Genomic DNA, 17,834 nt, shown 5'->3' with positions numbered 1-17,834 from the left:
GAGGTTAATAGGACCTTGGTATCTTTTCCTGCCAGCAGCCTCAGTTGGAACCATCCTAATTCATCTGGGAATTTTCGATAACAGGAAATTTTAAAAGAGAGCTGGCCGCAGTCACCCTACTCCCCTCCCCCCACCCCAGGCTCCTTAAGGCCACTGTGAGAATCCCAGCCAATCACACAAGTCCTACCACACTGTCTTCATCAGGACTGGGGTGCTTACCAAACTTGTGTTAACAAAAAATTGTGTTAACAAAAAATGGCTACTCGAGTAAGAAGGTCCAGGAAGGGATTTTTTTATACTGTGCAGCTAGAAGCATCTGACATCCTCTCTTAGTAAGTACAAAAGATAAAGTTGTGCTTCACTAGACACAGCCGCGTGTGTGTAAAGCAGCCAGCAGACCCCAGTCACCAGAAGCGCTCAGGACAGATCAGTTCTTGTCCCCCTCCAGTCCTTCTCAGCCCGGCCACACCTCTGCATCGTTGAAGCTGGGAAAAACCTCGCTTTCCAGAGACCTGAGCCCGTCCTCAGAGAGGGCCCACCCTCTGCTTGACTTCACCTAATGATGTCCTTGAGCCGACCTCTGATGTCAGAGCTGCTTGTGGGGCGTGTTTACCCAAGGCAAGTTATCCTTTCTTCCAATAGAATTGATCTTATATTTTGTATTCAATTTGTATTTTTAGGCAGCCAACATGCCCTGTGCATTTTGTCATGGAAAAGAATTTGCCAGTCCAAGAATAAACAGTGCACAGCCAGCTAGAATCCCAGGTAAGGCAGGTGGAGGCGTTGATAAAGTGTGCCTTGTTACTGCAAATAAACTTTCTGCTCTCTGTGAGAAAGGGTGTGGCACTTGCTTGTGTGCAGGTTTAGTTTCACGGAACCATATTGTCATCACTGGTGCTTGCTTAGAATGCACAGAGGGTCCCCTGGGGCATTGTGGTCTGTGGCTGTCCCAGGCTGTCTCCAGATGGCAGACTTTCTCTTGCAAAATTCCCAGACTTTACCAGAGGGCTCCCCGGCGGGTGGGCTCTCCAAAACAAAGTGGCAACTCCCTTGAATAAAAGAGATGAGTTTCCACATGTTTCTTGAGAGATAATCAGGTGCTTAATCCCATATTATTCTTGCAGGTGTTTAATTATTGCCTATAGACACAAATTCTCATAGAAATAGAAAGAAGAAAAACTGAGACTGATTCCAAAGTTCTTTTGAAATTAATCATATCTCTCCTGACAGTTCCTCCAGTGGTTTACTTTTGCTGCAGTATTTCTACCAGAAACATTTTGCTAATGCTGCGAGGTGTGGCTTTGTTTTTTCCGGAGTTAGCCTTTCTCCCTACAGAAATTTGCATCCTGGCTCTCTGAAATCCCTACTGAATTTGGAGAAATTATGTCTTGGCACCCAATCTACTTTCCTGGAACACAATGTAATGCTGACGACACAGCCCAGTCACTCCACTTGACAATAAGTCTGCTTGTCTCATTTCGTTTGAATATTCAGTGGTGAGTAAGAACAGAAGGAGAGAGCCTTGCTCGCCACATTTTATTTTCGGTTTCATGCCCATGTTAATGGCCTTTATAGAGCCACTTTGTGAGTACATCGATCAGATTAGGATGAATCACTTGACCAGCCACCAGCTGTTGGAATGATTCTGCACGCGTGCGTGACTTTGTTGCATTATTGCAAAACGTGGCAAGGTAGAGCTGCCCAGTCTTCGTCGCTGCTGCTCATTTGTAATGCTGCCTTGAGGAGATGAGAGCGAACTGTTGCAGCCGCTCAGTCCACCCTGCCAACGGTTCGGAGGAGGAGCTGCCAGTGGGGCTGCAGGCACATGGCGACCTGGGACTTGTTTTCACAGTGGCATCTGCTGTGATGATGGGCCTGCTCATGTTCTCCTTGGGATGCTCCGTGGAGATCCGGAAGCTCTGGTTGCACATCCAGAGACCCTGGGGCATCGCCGTGGGACTGCTCTGCCAGTTTGGGCTCATGCCTCTTATAGCCTATCTCCTGGCTGTCAGCTTTACTCTGAAGCCAGTCCAGGCCATTGCTGTTCTCATCATGGGGTGCTGCCCAGGGGGAACCATCTCTAACATCTTCACCTTCTGGGTTGATGGAGACATGGACCTCAGGTAAGTGACAGCTGGTCAGTTCAGCCGGCTTCTCTGGATCCTGCCTGGTGGGATGGGGGTAACGGATACTTTCTGTGTTGCAAACTCTTCCCATTTCCTGATGGGAAACATTGTGGGGACTTGTTCAGCCTCGGAAGGGTTTTGTTGTGGTCATCCTCCACTTGCCTGGCAACCAGTGCTGTGAGCGGCAGGCTCTGGGTCAGATGTAATAGTGGAGGCAAGTTTCCACCTCGCTCAGTGGCCCTTCCAAAGCACAAGTTCTGCTGACCCACTCTGGTGTCTCTAATAACAGTCTCCCAGGACAGAAGCTGAGAATCCCAAGAAGCTACTATAGTGTTTTTTGGTAGTCATGGTCGTGGTGGTGGTGGCGGCTGTGCCATAACCAGAGGGAGGCTTTTGCATCTCTTACCAGTAAGTGTTGCCTCAGTACCTACTTTATGAACTAAGCCTAAAGGAGCTTTTGGGGTATCTGGTCGACATATCCTGCTTTAAGTGCTCATAGCGGTCTGTTCTCTTACCATAGGGAACAACTCGGAGGTCCCCATGGTGAAAATTGTTCTTTCTCGTAGCTTCGCAGAAGCTTAACATTCATCCCTAGACTGAGACCCTTCATTTAAGCTGGTGACCTTATTCCTAATTATAGTGTCACCACATAGCCCTGGGAGGTGTTAAGCTTTATCTTTGTTTAAGCTTTAACGAGGAAGAAGTAATCACATGCTTTTTGGGATAAAGATTCTGATGGGGGATGAGCAAGAGCATTTGAGGAAGAATAGAGGGGTCAGGAGTGCGGCAAAGAAGAGCACAAGCAGTGGTCCTTCTAGGCTCTTTGCTGATGTCCATCTGAAAGCACCGCGGGCGGGAGGCACCGCGCATGAACCGACGTTGTCCAGTGTGTGTGCGGTTAGCTGAGATTTACGGAGAATGAATGAACCACAGGTGATAAGTGAGCTGGGAGTTGACGTCAGTGAGTCAGCTGCTGGTCTGGGTCCCTGGTTTCCTGCATGTGCTGAATGTTCAGCGTGTGGAACATATTTCACCTATAAATGTTAATGGGTTCATACCATTCACACTAGTAATTAGCCTTTACATGGCAATGTCTTGGTTACCCATTTAGGAGAGATTTAAAAAAATCACTTGATGGACTTTGCTAAGCCGCTAGTGTACATCACAAATTCACATTCAGTAAAGTTAGTTATTCACATAACTGGGGCATGATAGACTTTGTATGCAGTTCATGTAAAAGGGATAAATTACAGGGCCTTAAAAGGTTTTTGGTAAGAAAAAGGAAGCTCATGTTTATTAAGTACACTGATAGCTATAGGATAGATGTTCTCTTCTGTGTTCTCATAATAGCCTTGTAAGTGACCTTTTATTATTCTGAATTTTATGGCTGAGAAGATTGTGATCCAGTTTGGTTGAATAGCTTGCCGCAAGGCCACAATTGAGTATGGCAGAACTCAGATTTGAATTCCCATCTGTTTTACATCAGCCTGCAATTTAGGTACTTCTTTGCGTGACATTTAGCAACACAACTGGATCTTGTGTTTCAAGTAGAAGCATAAATCTTAAACAGTGTTCCCAAACACTTCTGTGCCGGGAAAGAGAGCATTTATTACCCACGGCTCTTATTAGTCAGCATTGTAATAAAAACACCAATGAAAAGGAAGCCTGTGAAAGATAAAAAAGGTCCTTTTTCCTCCCTTTGCCAACCTTGTCCTTCATTAGCTTTTAACATTGGACGTATTATTTAGCCTATCTAAGCGTCATGCCCTCATTTGTAGGATGGGGTAAAAATGATCTTTCCTTACAAGAGTGTATTTTAAGAAAAATATAGATATGTATACCCATACACACACATGATAGAGATGCAATAACTATTAGCTACTTTCTTCATTTTTTAAAAAAGATTTATTTATTATTTATCTGAAAGTCAGAGTTACACAGAGAGAGGAGAGGCAGAGAGAGAGAGAGAGAGAGAGAGAGAGAGAGAGGTCTTCCATCCATCCGCTGGTTCACTCCCCAATTGGCCACAATGGCTGGAGCTGTGCTGATCCGAAACCGGGAGCCAGGAGCTTCCTCCAGGTCTCCCACACGGGTGCAGGGGCCCAAGGAGTTGGGCCATCTTCTACTGCTTTCCCAGGCCACAGGAGAGAGCTGGATGGGAAGTGGAGTAGCCGGGTCTCGAATTGGCACCCATATGGGATGCCAGCGCTTCAGGCCAGAGTGATAACCCGCTGCACCACAGCGCCGGCCTCTCCTCCTTTTCTTAATTTTGAGTCTCACAAACAAAACAAAAAACAAGCAAAAAAATAAATCATATGAAATGAAAAAAAAAATTAAGATTTACTTATTTTGAAAGAGTTACAGAGAGAGAAAGAGACAGAGATCTTCCATTTGCTGGTTCCCTCCCCAGATGGCCACAACATCTCTGGCTTAGCCAGGTTCCTGGCTGAGCCAGGTTGAAGCCAGGAGCTTCATTCAGGTCGCACACATGGTTGCAGGGGCCCGGACTCTTGGGCCATCTTCTGCTGCTTTTCCCAGGTTCACTAGTGGGGAGCTGGATTGAAAGTGGAGCAGCTGGGACGTGAATGGGCACCTGTTATAGTATGTGGGCATCGCAGGTGGAGGCATTACCTACTATGCCACACTGCTGGCCCCATGAAATTAAATTTTAAAGTGGAGACTAAAAATTGGAGTCTTCAAAAGCTGATAGATACAAGACTAATACCATCTTAAATTATTAGTAAAAATAGTAGAAAATGCAGTGTTGTTGAGTGAAACAATATCCAAATTTATTACATTTCTTCATGATTGGTTACCAACAAAAATGACTTTGAAGCAAACATTCAGTGGATGGTCATTAATAAGAATTCTACCTGGTTTTGATGCTGGATATAATGCAAGAGCATTTAACGTGGCCTCTGCATTTTCAACTCTCTGCAGCTGACCCCAAACATGTTTCTCATTCCTTCACCGTGTGCTTCATTCTACTTGTGGTTCTCCATGCGTCCAACCCAAACAGGTGTTCCAGAATCCACAGGGTTGGCGAGGGCATTTGGCTATGGTTAAGACTGCTAGGGACACCTGCATCCGTGTCGGAGGGCATGGGGTCGAGACCCACCTCTGCTTCTGTTCAGCTTGCTGCCAATGCAGCAGGTGATGGCTTCGTGTGTGAGACCTGAATTGGGTTCCAGGCGCCTGGCTTTCGCCTGGCCCAAGCCCCTGCTGTTGCAGGCATTTGAGGAGTGAAGCAACAGATGGAGGATTTTTTTTTCTCTCTCTCTGTTCCTCTGTCTTTCTTTACATTCCAATGGCTCCCCTCATTCCTCACCTTATTCTGCAACCCACAGCCAAGCCCTGCAGTCCATCCTCTGGCTGTGTTGTTCACAGCTCTTGTTTCCTGTCTCTCTCACAATTCCATTCCTGGCCAGTTGTGGTACCTTTACAACCGTGCTCTGTACCTTCAGCCTCTCCATCGTGGTTTTGTAGTAAGTGGGTAAGGCAGGCTCTCGGGCCAGTTTGCCTCCACTCAAATCCCCACTATGGGCCTCTCTGAAAGTGGAAATCGTAACACTTCTCTCACGGTATTCGGGGAGAAAATGAACAAGTTATCCAAATGAAGGTTTCTAAATACCTGCTAAATCGGTAGAAACTACTAAGCCAATGTGCCCTTGTTTCCTGGGTTTATTTCCCATTATCCCCTTCAGCTCAACTGGTCCACAGTCAACACAGACCACTCGCTGTTCTCCAAACACACCCCATGCTTTCCCAGTTTTCTTAGCCCATGTTGTTCCCAGGGCCTGGGATGCCATCTGGCTCTGTTCTGTCCTCTTCGGTCATTACTGTTTCCTTCCTTACCACTGTCTGCAAAGCAAGGGTCTCCTTTGTGTGGAGAGCCTCACAAATTATCCTGCCCCTGCCCCTGGGCAGAGTTGGATCTGGGCCGCATTCTTCCCGTGTTTGGGGATTGTGTAAATGTGGACTGTTCTCAGCTGGGGCAGCTAGGCACTCCTCCATAAGGTCTCTCATTTCCCAGCGGGCTAGCCTGGGCCTACTCACGTGGCAATGGTAGGGTCCTGAGCCAGGGAAGCATGCAAGGTTTCTTGAGGCCTGGACTTGAATCCCGGTTCACCATCACTTCCACCACATTCCATTGACTAAAGCAAATCGCAGGACCCACGTGGATTCCAGGGGTGGGGAGGTAGATTGTGCCTTTTGATGGGGTGAGTTGTAAAGTCACAGTGTGGGGAGCTTGGATAGGGAGGGTTGAAGAGCTTGGGATGTTTTTGCGATATGTTGTGATGGGGATGGACAGAATTCCTGCCTTTGAGAGAATGACATGAAAATGAAGATTGGAGGCACAGTGCAGCTGTCCCACTGATTGCCCGGGAAACAGGAAGTAGATCTTGGCAGACTGTCAATTCTCTGTGCTTCAGTTTCCTTGCTTCTAAAATGAGGAGAAATTTACCTATCTCAGGATTGTAGTGCGGACTGGACAATTTAGATCAGGCGCCTGTCTGAACTGCTGGTACTGTGTGAGGCAGGCACAGGAGCCCCGTTTGTGGGCGTCTGTTTCAGCCTCTGCTTAAGGAGCTGTGTGCTTTTGAGCTACTCAGCTTACCTCTCTGTCTTCAGTTCCATCATCTGTAAAAGGCTTCTCTCAGATCCTTTCTACACTGTTGTGCAATCTGGATAGAATGGCACCACTTTAAAAAGCGCATTTCAGTGGCGTTCAGTACCTGCCCATTGTGATGCTAACGTCACCACCTCCACCTCCAGAACCTTCTCACCTGCTCCAATGGAAACTCTGTTTCCATGAAAGGCAGCAGAGGCCTGGCAACCAGCAGCCTCTATTCTGTTTTCTGTATGTATGAATTTGACTAGGTATCTCCTATAACTGAGATCATAAAATATTTGTCTTTTTGTTCCTGGCTTATTTCATTTAGCATAAAGAGTCCAAGGTCACCTGTGTTTAGCATGTGTCACAATTTTCCTTCTTTTAAAAGCTGAATAATATTCCTTTGTATCCATGTAACATGTTTTATCTTCTCACCCATCAGTGGATACTTGGGTTGTTTCCAACTTTTTGGCTGTTGGGATTGGTGCTGCTTTGAACGTGGGTGTACAAATATTTGAGTCTCTGTTTTCAGTTTTCTTGGGTGTATGTTCAGGAGTGGATCTGAGGTTCTCCAAATAATTTTTTTTTCCAGAGGCAGAGAGAGAGAGAGAGAGAGAGAGAAATAGAGAGATAGAAAGGGAGAGAATGCTCCCATCTGCTGATTCATTCCCCAAATGCCTGCAAGAGCTGAGACTGGGTAGGGCTGAAGCCGGGAGCCAGGAGTCAATCCAGGCCTCCCATGGAAGGTGGCAGGGACCCAACCACTTGAGCCATTACTGCTGCCTCCCAGGGTCTGCATTAGCAGGAATCTGCAGTCAGAAGACGCACGTGGGCATTGAAACAAGGCACTCCAGTATGGGGCCTGCGCATCTTAACTGCCAGGCCAAATGTCTGCCTCAGGTTCTCTTAAGTATTGAGTATTTTCCGATTATGGGAAAAGAAAAACAAATTATGCAAAATGGGTGTCTCTCTTACCCTATCACAATTTTTAATGTTTCTCCTAAAACCATTTGATGGAGATGCCTTTCCTGTCTGTTCCCATAATTCCAAATATGTAAATCTTCCTTCGCATCTATTGGAAGGTGTTCTGATAGCTGGGCTACTTATTTGCCTCGCCGGCTCGGTCTGTAAGCTGACTTCAGAGCTTGTTCAGTTTTGCATTCACGGGGCTAGGCTGGTAGTGGTAGGCACTTGATAAATCCGAATGAATGGCTGAAGGAAAGTTTCTGATTGCCTGTGTGTATTGCAAAAGCCACTCCTGAAATGCAGTGTGGTCCCGGACAGCTCCCATTGTCTTCAGCCTGATGGCCTTTGATGCCCATGAGGTCTGTTCTTCTCCAATGCTGTATTTGTGTCTTCAGCCACAGAGAGAGGTCTCTGACCACCGGAAGTACAGAGCTGTGGAGGTCAGCGGCCAATGTTGATCACTGGAGTTCCCTTGACCTTTAAAGAAATCCTTGGTCCTTCAGGATACTAGAAAGAGGACTTGAGATTCCTCAGTTCTGGCTGCCACGGCCTGGTGGAGAGCTGGAGGTCCTGTGGGCGTAAGGCTTTGGAGACAGGGCTGAGATCGAATCCGCATGACTGTGTGTGAGCTCTTCTCACTCTGTGCCTTGGTTTCTGTGTCATTGAAATGGGAATGCTATGCACACATAGGATTTTATGTAGATGAAAAGAGCAAGTATATACAGAAGCGTGAGGCACAGTACCTAGCAAGTAGTGCTCAATGAACACTCGCTGCTGTCATCAGGAGGCAACAGATAAGGACATGTTCATATCTGGGGACGGAAAACTGAGCCTTGAATTCTTTTCTAGGGTCCAGTCTATTGATGTGATCTTACAGCATATTTCATCTCCAAGTCATTAGCCAGATAAATCTTTTATTTATTTCAGTATGGAAGCAAGGCTGTCCTTACCTAGTTTTGAGAGTTAGAATTTGTGATTTTTTTAAACTTTTATTTAGTAAATACAAATTTCCAAAGTACAGTTTATGGATTACAATGGATTTTTCCCACCATAACTTTCCTCCCACCTGCAACCCTCCCATCTCCCGCTCCCTCTCCCATTCCATTCACATCAAGATTCATTTTCAATTCTCTTTATATACAGAAAAGAATTTGTGATTTTTGCAGTTAAGATTTTCCATAAAAACCTCAGTTACAAAATGTTATCGACACTGCGTTTTGGTGTATGTATTTACTCGGCTTTAAGGGAGGTTCAGGATCGACCTGTTTGTCTAGACTTGCTGAATCTGTCTCATTATTCTTTGTAATAGTTTGGGGACGATGATGTCATTGTTCTTAATGCAAGTGGAATCTTGTTCTGTTGAATTCAGAATTTGCTAACAATTTTCCTACATGAAGCAGCCAAGAGATGCAGTTAGCCACGTCCTCTGTTTATGCTACAGTGGAATTTTGTGGAAGTACAATAAAAGGCCTGACTTCCAGCACTCACATTCACTATGTGCTTTTCCTGCTTCTTGGTATTTATGATATTGGTAGAGTCCCACGGTAATCTATGTTCATCCTTGACTGTGAACCTGAGCAACATGGGCATGGGAGACCCGGAAGAAGCTCCTGGCTCCTGACTTCTGGCCTCAGATCGGCTCAGCTCCAGCTGTTGTGGCCAACTGAGGAGTGAATGAGCAGATGGAAGACCTCTCTCTCTCTCTCTCTCTGCCTCTCCACTGTGTAACTCTGATTTTGAAATAAAATAAATCTTTTTAAAAAAATGTGCATCATGCACAGTGATACTGACTCTAATTTTAAAAGAGCTTCGACAAGTTGAAAAGTCAAGTATGACTGTTTGTAGAGAAGGTTATAGAAGAGGCCCATAGGGGCCGGCTTGTGGTGCAGCCTGTGGCACCAGCATCCCAAAAGAGTGCCGGTTAATGCACCTGGGAAAGCAGCGGAAGATGGCCCAAGTGCTTGGGCCCCTGCTGCCCGTGTGGGAGACCCAGATGGAGTTCCTGGCTTCTTGGTTCTGTCTGGCGCAGCCCTGCCATTGCAGCCATCTGGGGAGTGAGGCAACAGATGGAAGACGTCTTCCTCTCTCTGTGTGATTCTGCCTTTCAAATAAACAACTCTGACTTTTTTCGTAAATCTTAAAAAAATAAAAAAAAAGAGGCCAATAAGCTCAAGAGAAATCATGACCTCATAGAATCAAGTATAATGAAACAACAGCAAGATGGCATTTTTCACTGTTCTTAGGAGAAATCGAAGGGAATGACTTCACCCAGATTGGGCAAGTTTGTGCAATGCAACAACCTTTTTTTTTTTTTTTTTTTTTTTTTTAGAAATAATCTGGAAGTATCTATCAAAATAAGAAACACAGACTTTTGGCATAAAAGATCCCACTTTTGGAAATCTACAGAAATAAAAATCATTTCAAGGGAATATTTACAGGAATGTTTATTGTAACATTCTTTATAGCAGCAAAAAAACTAAAAGCAACTTTCCGTCATTAGTGAGGTGATTGTAGAAGCCTATTCATAGCATATTTAGATTATGGAGTACTCCGAAGTTCTTTAAAAGAATGACTTTAAATATGTTGACCTGAAAGGATGTCAGTGATGTATTGAGTGGGGAACATAAGGCAACCAAGTTCCAGAGGTAGGTAAATTGTATGCTTCCTTTAAAAAGAAAAAAATACTGAAAGAAAAAAAAATCCCATTAATTGAACGAGCAAGCATGAAATAGGACTGCTTAAAAGAAAACAGAGGAGCAAGGATGCATGCAAATACTTGAAATGACCTAGGTCTGGATTTCGGAAAGGGACAGGAATCAGCTAAATATTTGCCCCTGAAAATTTTTCTCACTTTTGTTCTTGGAAGAGCATAATTTATAGGAAGTCTCTGGTCTTTTGGATTGCAACTGAATCAAGTCCCTAAGGAGCATTTCACTGAGACTGTTAGCAAGCTCCCCCTGTGGATATGTGGCATAAGGAAGGTAGAGATTTTCCTAGCACCAGCGTGTCATTGCAGTGCTTCCCCGTACGTTCATTCAACCAGGATTGAATGAGCTCTGCCCATGTGCAGCCCTGGGGACCGTGGTGGGGCCTGGGGGTGGGGAGGAAAGCATGGCCCTTGCCCACAAGCTGCCGCCAGTCTGGCAAGATTGGCAGGTGCAGAGGCTCGTGTGGAGGGTACAGAATGTGTGGTGCATGAAGTAATGTCAGTATTGACCAGAGGGCAGTAGTAGATTTGCCATCCCGGAAGTGGGGCTGCTGATTGTGTTCGGTATCACCAGGCTCGCTCTAGGGGTGCACCATTTTCACCAGCAATCAGTGGGTGTGCAGAAGGAGTATTTTTTACCTTTGAAGTAAAATAGATGTTGCTTTTCAAGAGCATAAACATTTTTTTCTGGCAGAAACTGTTAATGTCACCATCGATTGTTTTATGGGCAGCATCAAAAGACATAAACCCAGGACGCGAAGTCGAGTTTATTTACTTTAACATCAGGCTTGGAAAGTCTGGGTGGGAATCTTTTTAATAGTTCATGTTGAAAGCCCTCACACCAGACTGCCTTGCCCATCGTATGTGGTCAGCCTGTGTCGCTGGCACGGATGACTGACAGGTATATGACAAGCTTCCTGCCCCAGGGGAGAGGACGGAGACCCTTTCAACATCCACTGTCTTGTGCAGCGAGAGCGAGGAGCCCCCAGTCCCATGGTGGGCCGACAGATCAGATGTCATTCTTCCTGCCACTAGCTCCCTGGCTCCGCAGCTCTGTATCTACCCAGCTCTATCCAGCCTGCCCTGCCTGGGGGCAGTGACTACCGGGTGCCTTCAATACCCATTGAGAATCTTACCGCACGTGATGTTTGAGTGATTTCCTCCTGACATAATTACTAACATGTCACACAGGGAAGGTGCTTAGCTTTGTAGCATTTTAACTTGCCCCATTCCAAGTCCCCTGGTGCCAAAACTAGACAAAGACTTCAGAAGAAAACTACAGACAAGTAAGGATCTGTTGTGAATATGTGTGCAAAAATCCTCAGCAAAATACTAGCTAACTGAATAGAGCAACATAAAGGCTTGTATTCAGTGACCAAGTGGGATTTATCCCCATAGGCAAAGTTAGTTACTACAAAAGCACACGAAGATCAATGTAATGTACCATATTAGCAGGATAAAGGACAACAGTGCCTAAAACATAATGAAGCTGGCAGGCGCCATGGCTTAACAGGCTAATCCTCCGCCTTGCGGAGCCGGCACACCGGGTTCTAGTCCTGGTTGGAGCGCTGGATTCTATCCCGGTTGCCCCTCTTCCAGGCCAGCTCTCTGCTGTGGCCAGGGAGTGCAGTGGAGGATGGCCCAAGTGCTTGGGCCCTGCACCCGCATGGGAGACCAGGAGAGGCGCCTGGCTCCTGGCTTCAGATCAGCGAGATGCACTGGCCGCAGCGGCCATTGGAGGGTGAACCAACGGCAAAAAGGAAGACCTTTCTCTCTGTCTCTCTCTCACTATCCACTCTGCCTGTCAAACAAAACAAAACAAAAAAAACATAATGAAGCTTTCTCGGCCACAAATACGGCCATCATTCATTGGATATGAAGATAGAAGTGAACTTCAAGTGGATCACTTCATGTCATGTCCTAGGAGTTGCTTTTGATAAAGACTAACTTCTTTATTTTTTTTATTATTTTTTTTTGACAGGCAGAGTGGACAGTGAGAGAGAGAGAGAGACAGAGAAAAAGGTCTTCCTTTGCCGTTGGTTCACCCTCCAATGGCCGCTGCGCTGTGCTGATCTGAAGCCAGGAGCCAGGTGCTTCTCCTGGTCTCCCATGGGGTGCAGGGCCCAAGGACTTGGGCCATCCTCCACTGCCTTCCCGGGCAACAGCAGAGAGCTGGCCTGGAAGAGGGGCAACCATGACAGAATCTGGCGCCCCGACCGGGACTAGAACCCGGTGTGCCGGCTCCGCAAGGCAGAGGATTAGCCTAGTGAGCCGCGGCGCCGGCCAAGACTAACTTCTTAAATTTCCAACTCTGCCTCCTAAGCATTATTGTGATTTTGCTTTCAGCATCAGCATGACAACCTGTTCCACAGTGGCGGCCCTGGGGATGATGCCACTCTGCCTGTATCTCTACACCTGGTCCTGGAACCTGGCACAGAACCTCACAATTCCGTATCAGAGCATAGGTCTGTACTGGGCTTGCGACATGGAGTAGGAACGGTAATGGGGCTTACAATAGCCGTTGTAAATGATATACTTGTAATCTCTTCATGCAGGGGTCTTTGGTGCTATAAAAAGTTAATTTAATTTCCTAAATAACTCACAGTATAGATCTTATTACTAATTCAATTTTGTAGATTTTCAGGCTTAGAGAGGTTAAGTAACTTGACCAAGATCATATAACTGATAAATGTAGAACTGAAATTCTAACTCAGAGAGCTGAATGCAAAGTCCAGGCTCTGAATCCCTACAAGAGTTCATTTTTTAAAAAATAGAGTCAGAGAAATTACTTCAAAAAAAAAAAAAAAAAACCTTATACCATTAGACTACAAATAAATAGTTTCTTTTAAGAATTTTTATGGCCGGCGCCGTGGCTTAACAGGCTAATCTTCCGCCTTGCGGCGCCGGCACACAGGGTTCTAGTCCTGCTCGGGGCGCCAGATTCTATCCCGGTTGCCCCTGTTCCAGGCCAGCTCTCTGCTATGGCCCGGGAAGGCAGTGGAGGATGGCCCAAGTGCTTGGGCCCTGCACCCCATGGGAGACCAGGAGAAGCACCTGGCTCCTGGCTTCGGATCAGCGCGATGAGTCGGCCGCAGCGGCCATTGGAGGGTGAACCAATGGCAAAGGAAGACCTTTCTTTTTGTCTCTCTCTCTCACTGTCCACTCTGCCTGTCATAAAAAAAAAAAAAAAAAAAAAAGAATTTTTATAATTTTATTTATTTGAAAAGCAGAGAGATAGTGTGAGAACAAGCATTTCTATTTGCTGGTTCACTCCCCAAATGGCTGCGATGCCGGGGGCTGGGCCAGGCTGAAACCAGGAGCTTGGAATGCAATGCAGGTCTCCCACGTGGGTGGCAGGGACAAAGTACTTGAGCCACCACCTGCTGCCTTCCAGGCTGTGTGCTAGCAAGAAGCTGAACTCAGGAACAGAGCTACTGCACAAATCCATGCACTCTGGTATGGGATGCATCTGTCTTAGCTGGGGCCTTACCTGCTAGGCCAAATGCCTGCCCCTACAAGTGGACTCCTCGATCCACAATTTAACTGGATCTGGTAACTCTAATTAGAGTTTAGTTTCCAGGAATTTACCTCTAATCGCCTGTGTGCCTTAACTCTTTCTTATGGATTGAAAGTAAATGATCCCTATTGAGTTTTTAAAGCTCATCCATGTGTTAAAACCACACCCAGCTATATTTCATCAGCTCCTTTCCTGAATGTTTTTCTCATTAAACTCTTCCCTGTTTCTAAAGATCTCTTTGGACAAACTAGGCTTGCAAGGGAATTGTTGGTTCTAGTTGGTTGGAAGCATTGGAGAAGTGCTAGAAACTATGATTCTTAAAACTTCAGTTAGTGTCAATCTGTAATCTGCAGCAAGCACCTTGCGGGTTCACAGCCTACGGCTCACAGTTCAGAACCATGTCGAGAGCTGGGTAACAGCTAGAATCCAGTGAACTTGTAAAAACTTGAGACCTTAATTTAGAAACCATGCTTGGGGCCGGTGCTGTGGTGCAGCAGGTTAATGCCCTGGCCCGAAGTGCCGGCATCCCAGGCATCCCATATGGACACCGGTTGGAGTCCCAGCTGCTCCTCTTCCGACCCAGCTCTCTGCCATGGCCTGGGATAGCAGTGGAAGATGGCCCAAGTCCTTGGGCCTCTGCACCTGCATGGGAGACCCGGAAGAAGCTCCTGGTTCCTGGCTTCAGATTGGCACAGCTCTGGCCATTGTGGTCACCTGGGAGTGAACCAGTGGATGGAAGACCTCTCTCTCTCTATCTGCTTCTCCTCTCTCTGTGTAACTCTGTCTTTCAAATAAATAAAAGAAACCATGATTTTATTTACACGCAACTTTTTCTGATCTGTAAGTTCTGTATTCTGTATTGATGATATGTTCTGAAAAGCACTCAGAACCAATTAAAACTCCACATGTGCTGGGCACCCCATAGAACGCTGAGGCCATTATTGTAGGTGTGTGGTCAGATTTGGAAAATGGCACTGGCAGAGGTCGGCGTATGGATCCTGCTGGCACGTGGACGGGCACTTCTGCTCCGCCCAGCCTGTCTCCAGCGCCTTCGTGCCCCTGAGCTAATCACAAGGCGTCTTTAGCCTCAGGTCTCCTGGGGACGCTTGGAGCGTGTGGGAAACTGGGGTGGCCGTGTAGCACATGCTGCTGTCCTGCCTGTGACAGGAACGTCCTCTGTGAAGCAGATGACCCCGTGGCCTTGAGTGAAACAATAATAGCTCTGGGTGCAGGGGGTGGCACCATGCGCAGCAACCGGAGCAGTCCCTGGGCTGACAGACGGCCTCCTGTCTTCTCGCCATTCTAGTCTAGTTGTCTCTAAAGTCCCGTGTGATTGGCGGGGGGTTTCTGAGCGGGAAATGCTGGCTCAGGGACAGGGGTGGCCTAGGGTCACGTGCCCGTCAAAGACTGCCTTTCAAAGTTTGTTTTTGAGGTGGAGGGGGAATAAAATACAGCTTTAATTAATGCTGCTTATTCAGCGGTAACAGACTTTGCTAAGGAAGATCTGGGCTTTTCTGCTCACCAGGAATCACCCTCGTGTGCCTGATCATCCCCGTGGCCTTCGGAATCTGTGTGAATTTCAAGTGGCCCAAGCAATCCAAAGTCATTCTCAAGGTAAGCAACTGCCCGTCACAGCGCACCCTCGGACCAGACCCGAGGGACAGGGGCAGGCGGGGGCTGGCACCGGTGAGCTGACCTGGGCAGCCGCACCCCAGCCGGTTACCAGAACGGCCCGTGGGTTTGGGCCCAAGCCCTCAGGTTTGGTCCACCTCTCTGCGCCTTGCTGTGGCCCTCCACCCAGGTCCACCCTGAGGACCATGGCACCCCGGGAAACACGGGGCTCCTGATTTACTGGCAGAAAAGCTAAGGCCCGTGTGTGGACAGAAAGCCGGGGCCGTCCACTCATAAAGCTTCAGTGGACGCTCTCAAGGGCAAAGGTGTGCCAGTGTGCAGGGAATGGAGCCCAGCGTTTAGGAAAATAGCTGGATTCCTGGAAAAGCAGGATGGAGGCTGTCCTCGCCTCTGAAGCTGTGGTCTGGACACATGAGCAAGGGCCGCTGAGCACGTGGGTGCAATTCAACGCAGTCGCCCAGAGGCCTTGCCTTGGAATGACGGTAACTAGAGCTCTTGACTGCTAACTTTGAAGGGTTCTCTTTTGGTCTGTGGGAGAAACCAGCAGGGTTCTCTGATAAAGAAGTTTTATTTTTAAAGATTTATTTTATTTATTTGAAAGAGCTACAGAGAGGTAGAGACAGAGAGAGAGAGACTTCTTCCATCCACTGGTTCACTCCCCAAATGGTCGCAATGGCCAGAGCTGAGCCAAAGCCAGGAGCTTCTTCCGCATCTCTCAGGTGGGTGCAGGGGCCATCCTCTGCTGCTTTCCCAGGTGCATTAGCAGGGAGCTGGATCGGAAGTGGATTAGCCGGGACGAGAACCGAGGGCCATAGAGGATGCCCGCACTGCAGGCCGGGGCTTTAACCTGTTGCACCACAGCACCGACCCGTAAACAACTTTTAAAACTACCTAGCTAAAGAGGCTCTCTCAACACTGATGTCGGTCTCCTAGGGGGTTGTTCAGTTTTCCCAGTGGCGTTTTAGAAGCTACAAGGCTGTAATACGTGTTGTTTTCATGAACCTGTAAAACATAGTTCAGTTGTATTTTATAAGGAGACAAACACTTGGGGTTAATTAGAGGGTCGGTAAGGAACCCTCCCTTGAGCTGAGTTAGGGGTTGCTGCTGGGCTCTGCCTGAGGGGACCCAGTCACACGTCGGCCTCCCGGGTCTGCATAAGCCCCGGGAACTGCGGTCAGGAGAAGAGGGGTGGGCGCGCCAGGCAGCCGGGCTCAGCAGGTGGAGGAAGGCTCAGCACCGCACGTGTGCGTGCACGTGGGAGACTGCAACGTGGACCCAGCGCGCTGGCCTTTCTTCCTGGAACACTGTCCCTCCCGCCCCCGCTCGGCTCTGTTTCTGTCTGGTTCTGATTTTTGTTTACAAAACAAGAGGAGGGAGCATGATCATGGAAACTCTTTGCTTTTCCAGGGACTCTATTTTCTGTTACTCCTCTTTCAAGGGCGTTTAACCAGGACTACAATGTTGACTTCCTGTTCCCAGTTGCTCCGTTAGCTTCCCAGCACCCCGGGAGAAACCAGATCAATTTTCCACGTGTCAGTCCTATCATCTGTACAGAGAAAACTTAATACGCACGTGATAGTGCTCCTCAGTGAAACCTAGGCTGAGGGAACTATCACGTTAGCTTCATACTCTGTTCTTGTGCTCCTTTGCCTTTTGACCTGACAAAACTCCAAAGAAAACTTTGTTTTCTGAATAAACTTGACTTTTCTTCATTTGCTCCTGGTGGAGTTGAAAGGGGATTTTCCAGTCGTCGGCTGTTTCAGCGTCTCCCCATGGCCAGGGCCCGGTCCATCTTGTTTTGAAGCATTCAGAATGACCCCAGAGCATAAGTAGGGTACACTGGGTTGTTCTGTTTGTTTTTTGTTTTCTTTGGTTCCTGCTGACTCCCATCCCTCACACCCCGCATCAGTTCAGGTCCGGGTTGACCCCGTAACTTGGGGCACAGTTCGCTGTCTCCATGGTATGCGTGGGAGCTTGCCAAGAGCCAGATTGTTCCAGAATATGCTGAACCGTGACCCCTTCCTGTCTGATCTAAAACCCCAGCCGCTGGGATTCTGCTGTTGACTCTTTGTTTCTGTTTTGGTTAAGTAAGATGTGTGTTCCTCCTGGAGCGGACAGGGGTCGAGGTTAGTGTATCTTCTTAAGTGGGTATCAGCTTGCCCTGTCACAGGAGGAGGGGGTCCCTTCCACTGGAGCCAGCGAAGCACAGAATCAAAGCAGCAAGAAGTGCTGGGGGTGGAAGGGGTTGTGGGAGGAGAGGCCGGTGGTCAG

General features: G+C 47.4%; 1 protein-coding gene across 1 annotated transcript in view; it reads left to right on the top strand.

The window, feature by feature from the left end:
• The first annotated feature begins 1,507 nt into the window (after nt 1-1,507).
• SLC10A6 (solute carrier family 10 member 6) overlaps nt 1,508-17,834 on the top strand; it is a 25,615-nt gene continuing 9,288 nt past the window's right edge. Inside the window, exons 1-3 of the mRNA XM_062198543.1 lie at nt 1,508-2,123; nt 12,761-12,879; nt 15,457-15,545. Of these exons, the coding sequence (XP_062054527.1) occupies nt 1,747-2,123; nt 12,761-12,879; nt 15,457-15,545 (585 nt within the window). The 5' untranslated portion in view covers nt 1,508-1,746. The remainder of the gene's footprint in view (nt 2,124-12,760; nt 12,880-15,456; nt 15,546-17,834) is intronic.

Source organism: Lepus europaeus, chromosome 8 (genome assembly GCF_033115175.1).
Source record: "Lepus europaeus isolate LE1 chromosome 8, mLepTim1.pri, whole genome shotgun sequence".
Lineage (NCBI taxonomy): Eukaryota > Metazoa > Chordata > Mammalia > Lagomorpha > Leporidae > Lepus > Lepus europaeus.
Note: the sequence above shows the minus strand (reverse complement) of the source record. Positions and strands in the feature narration are given on the sequence as shown.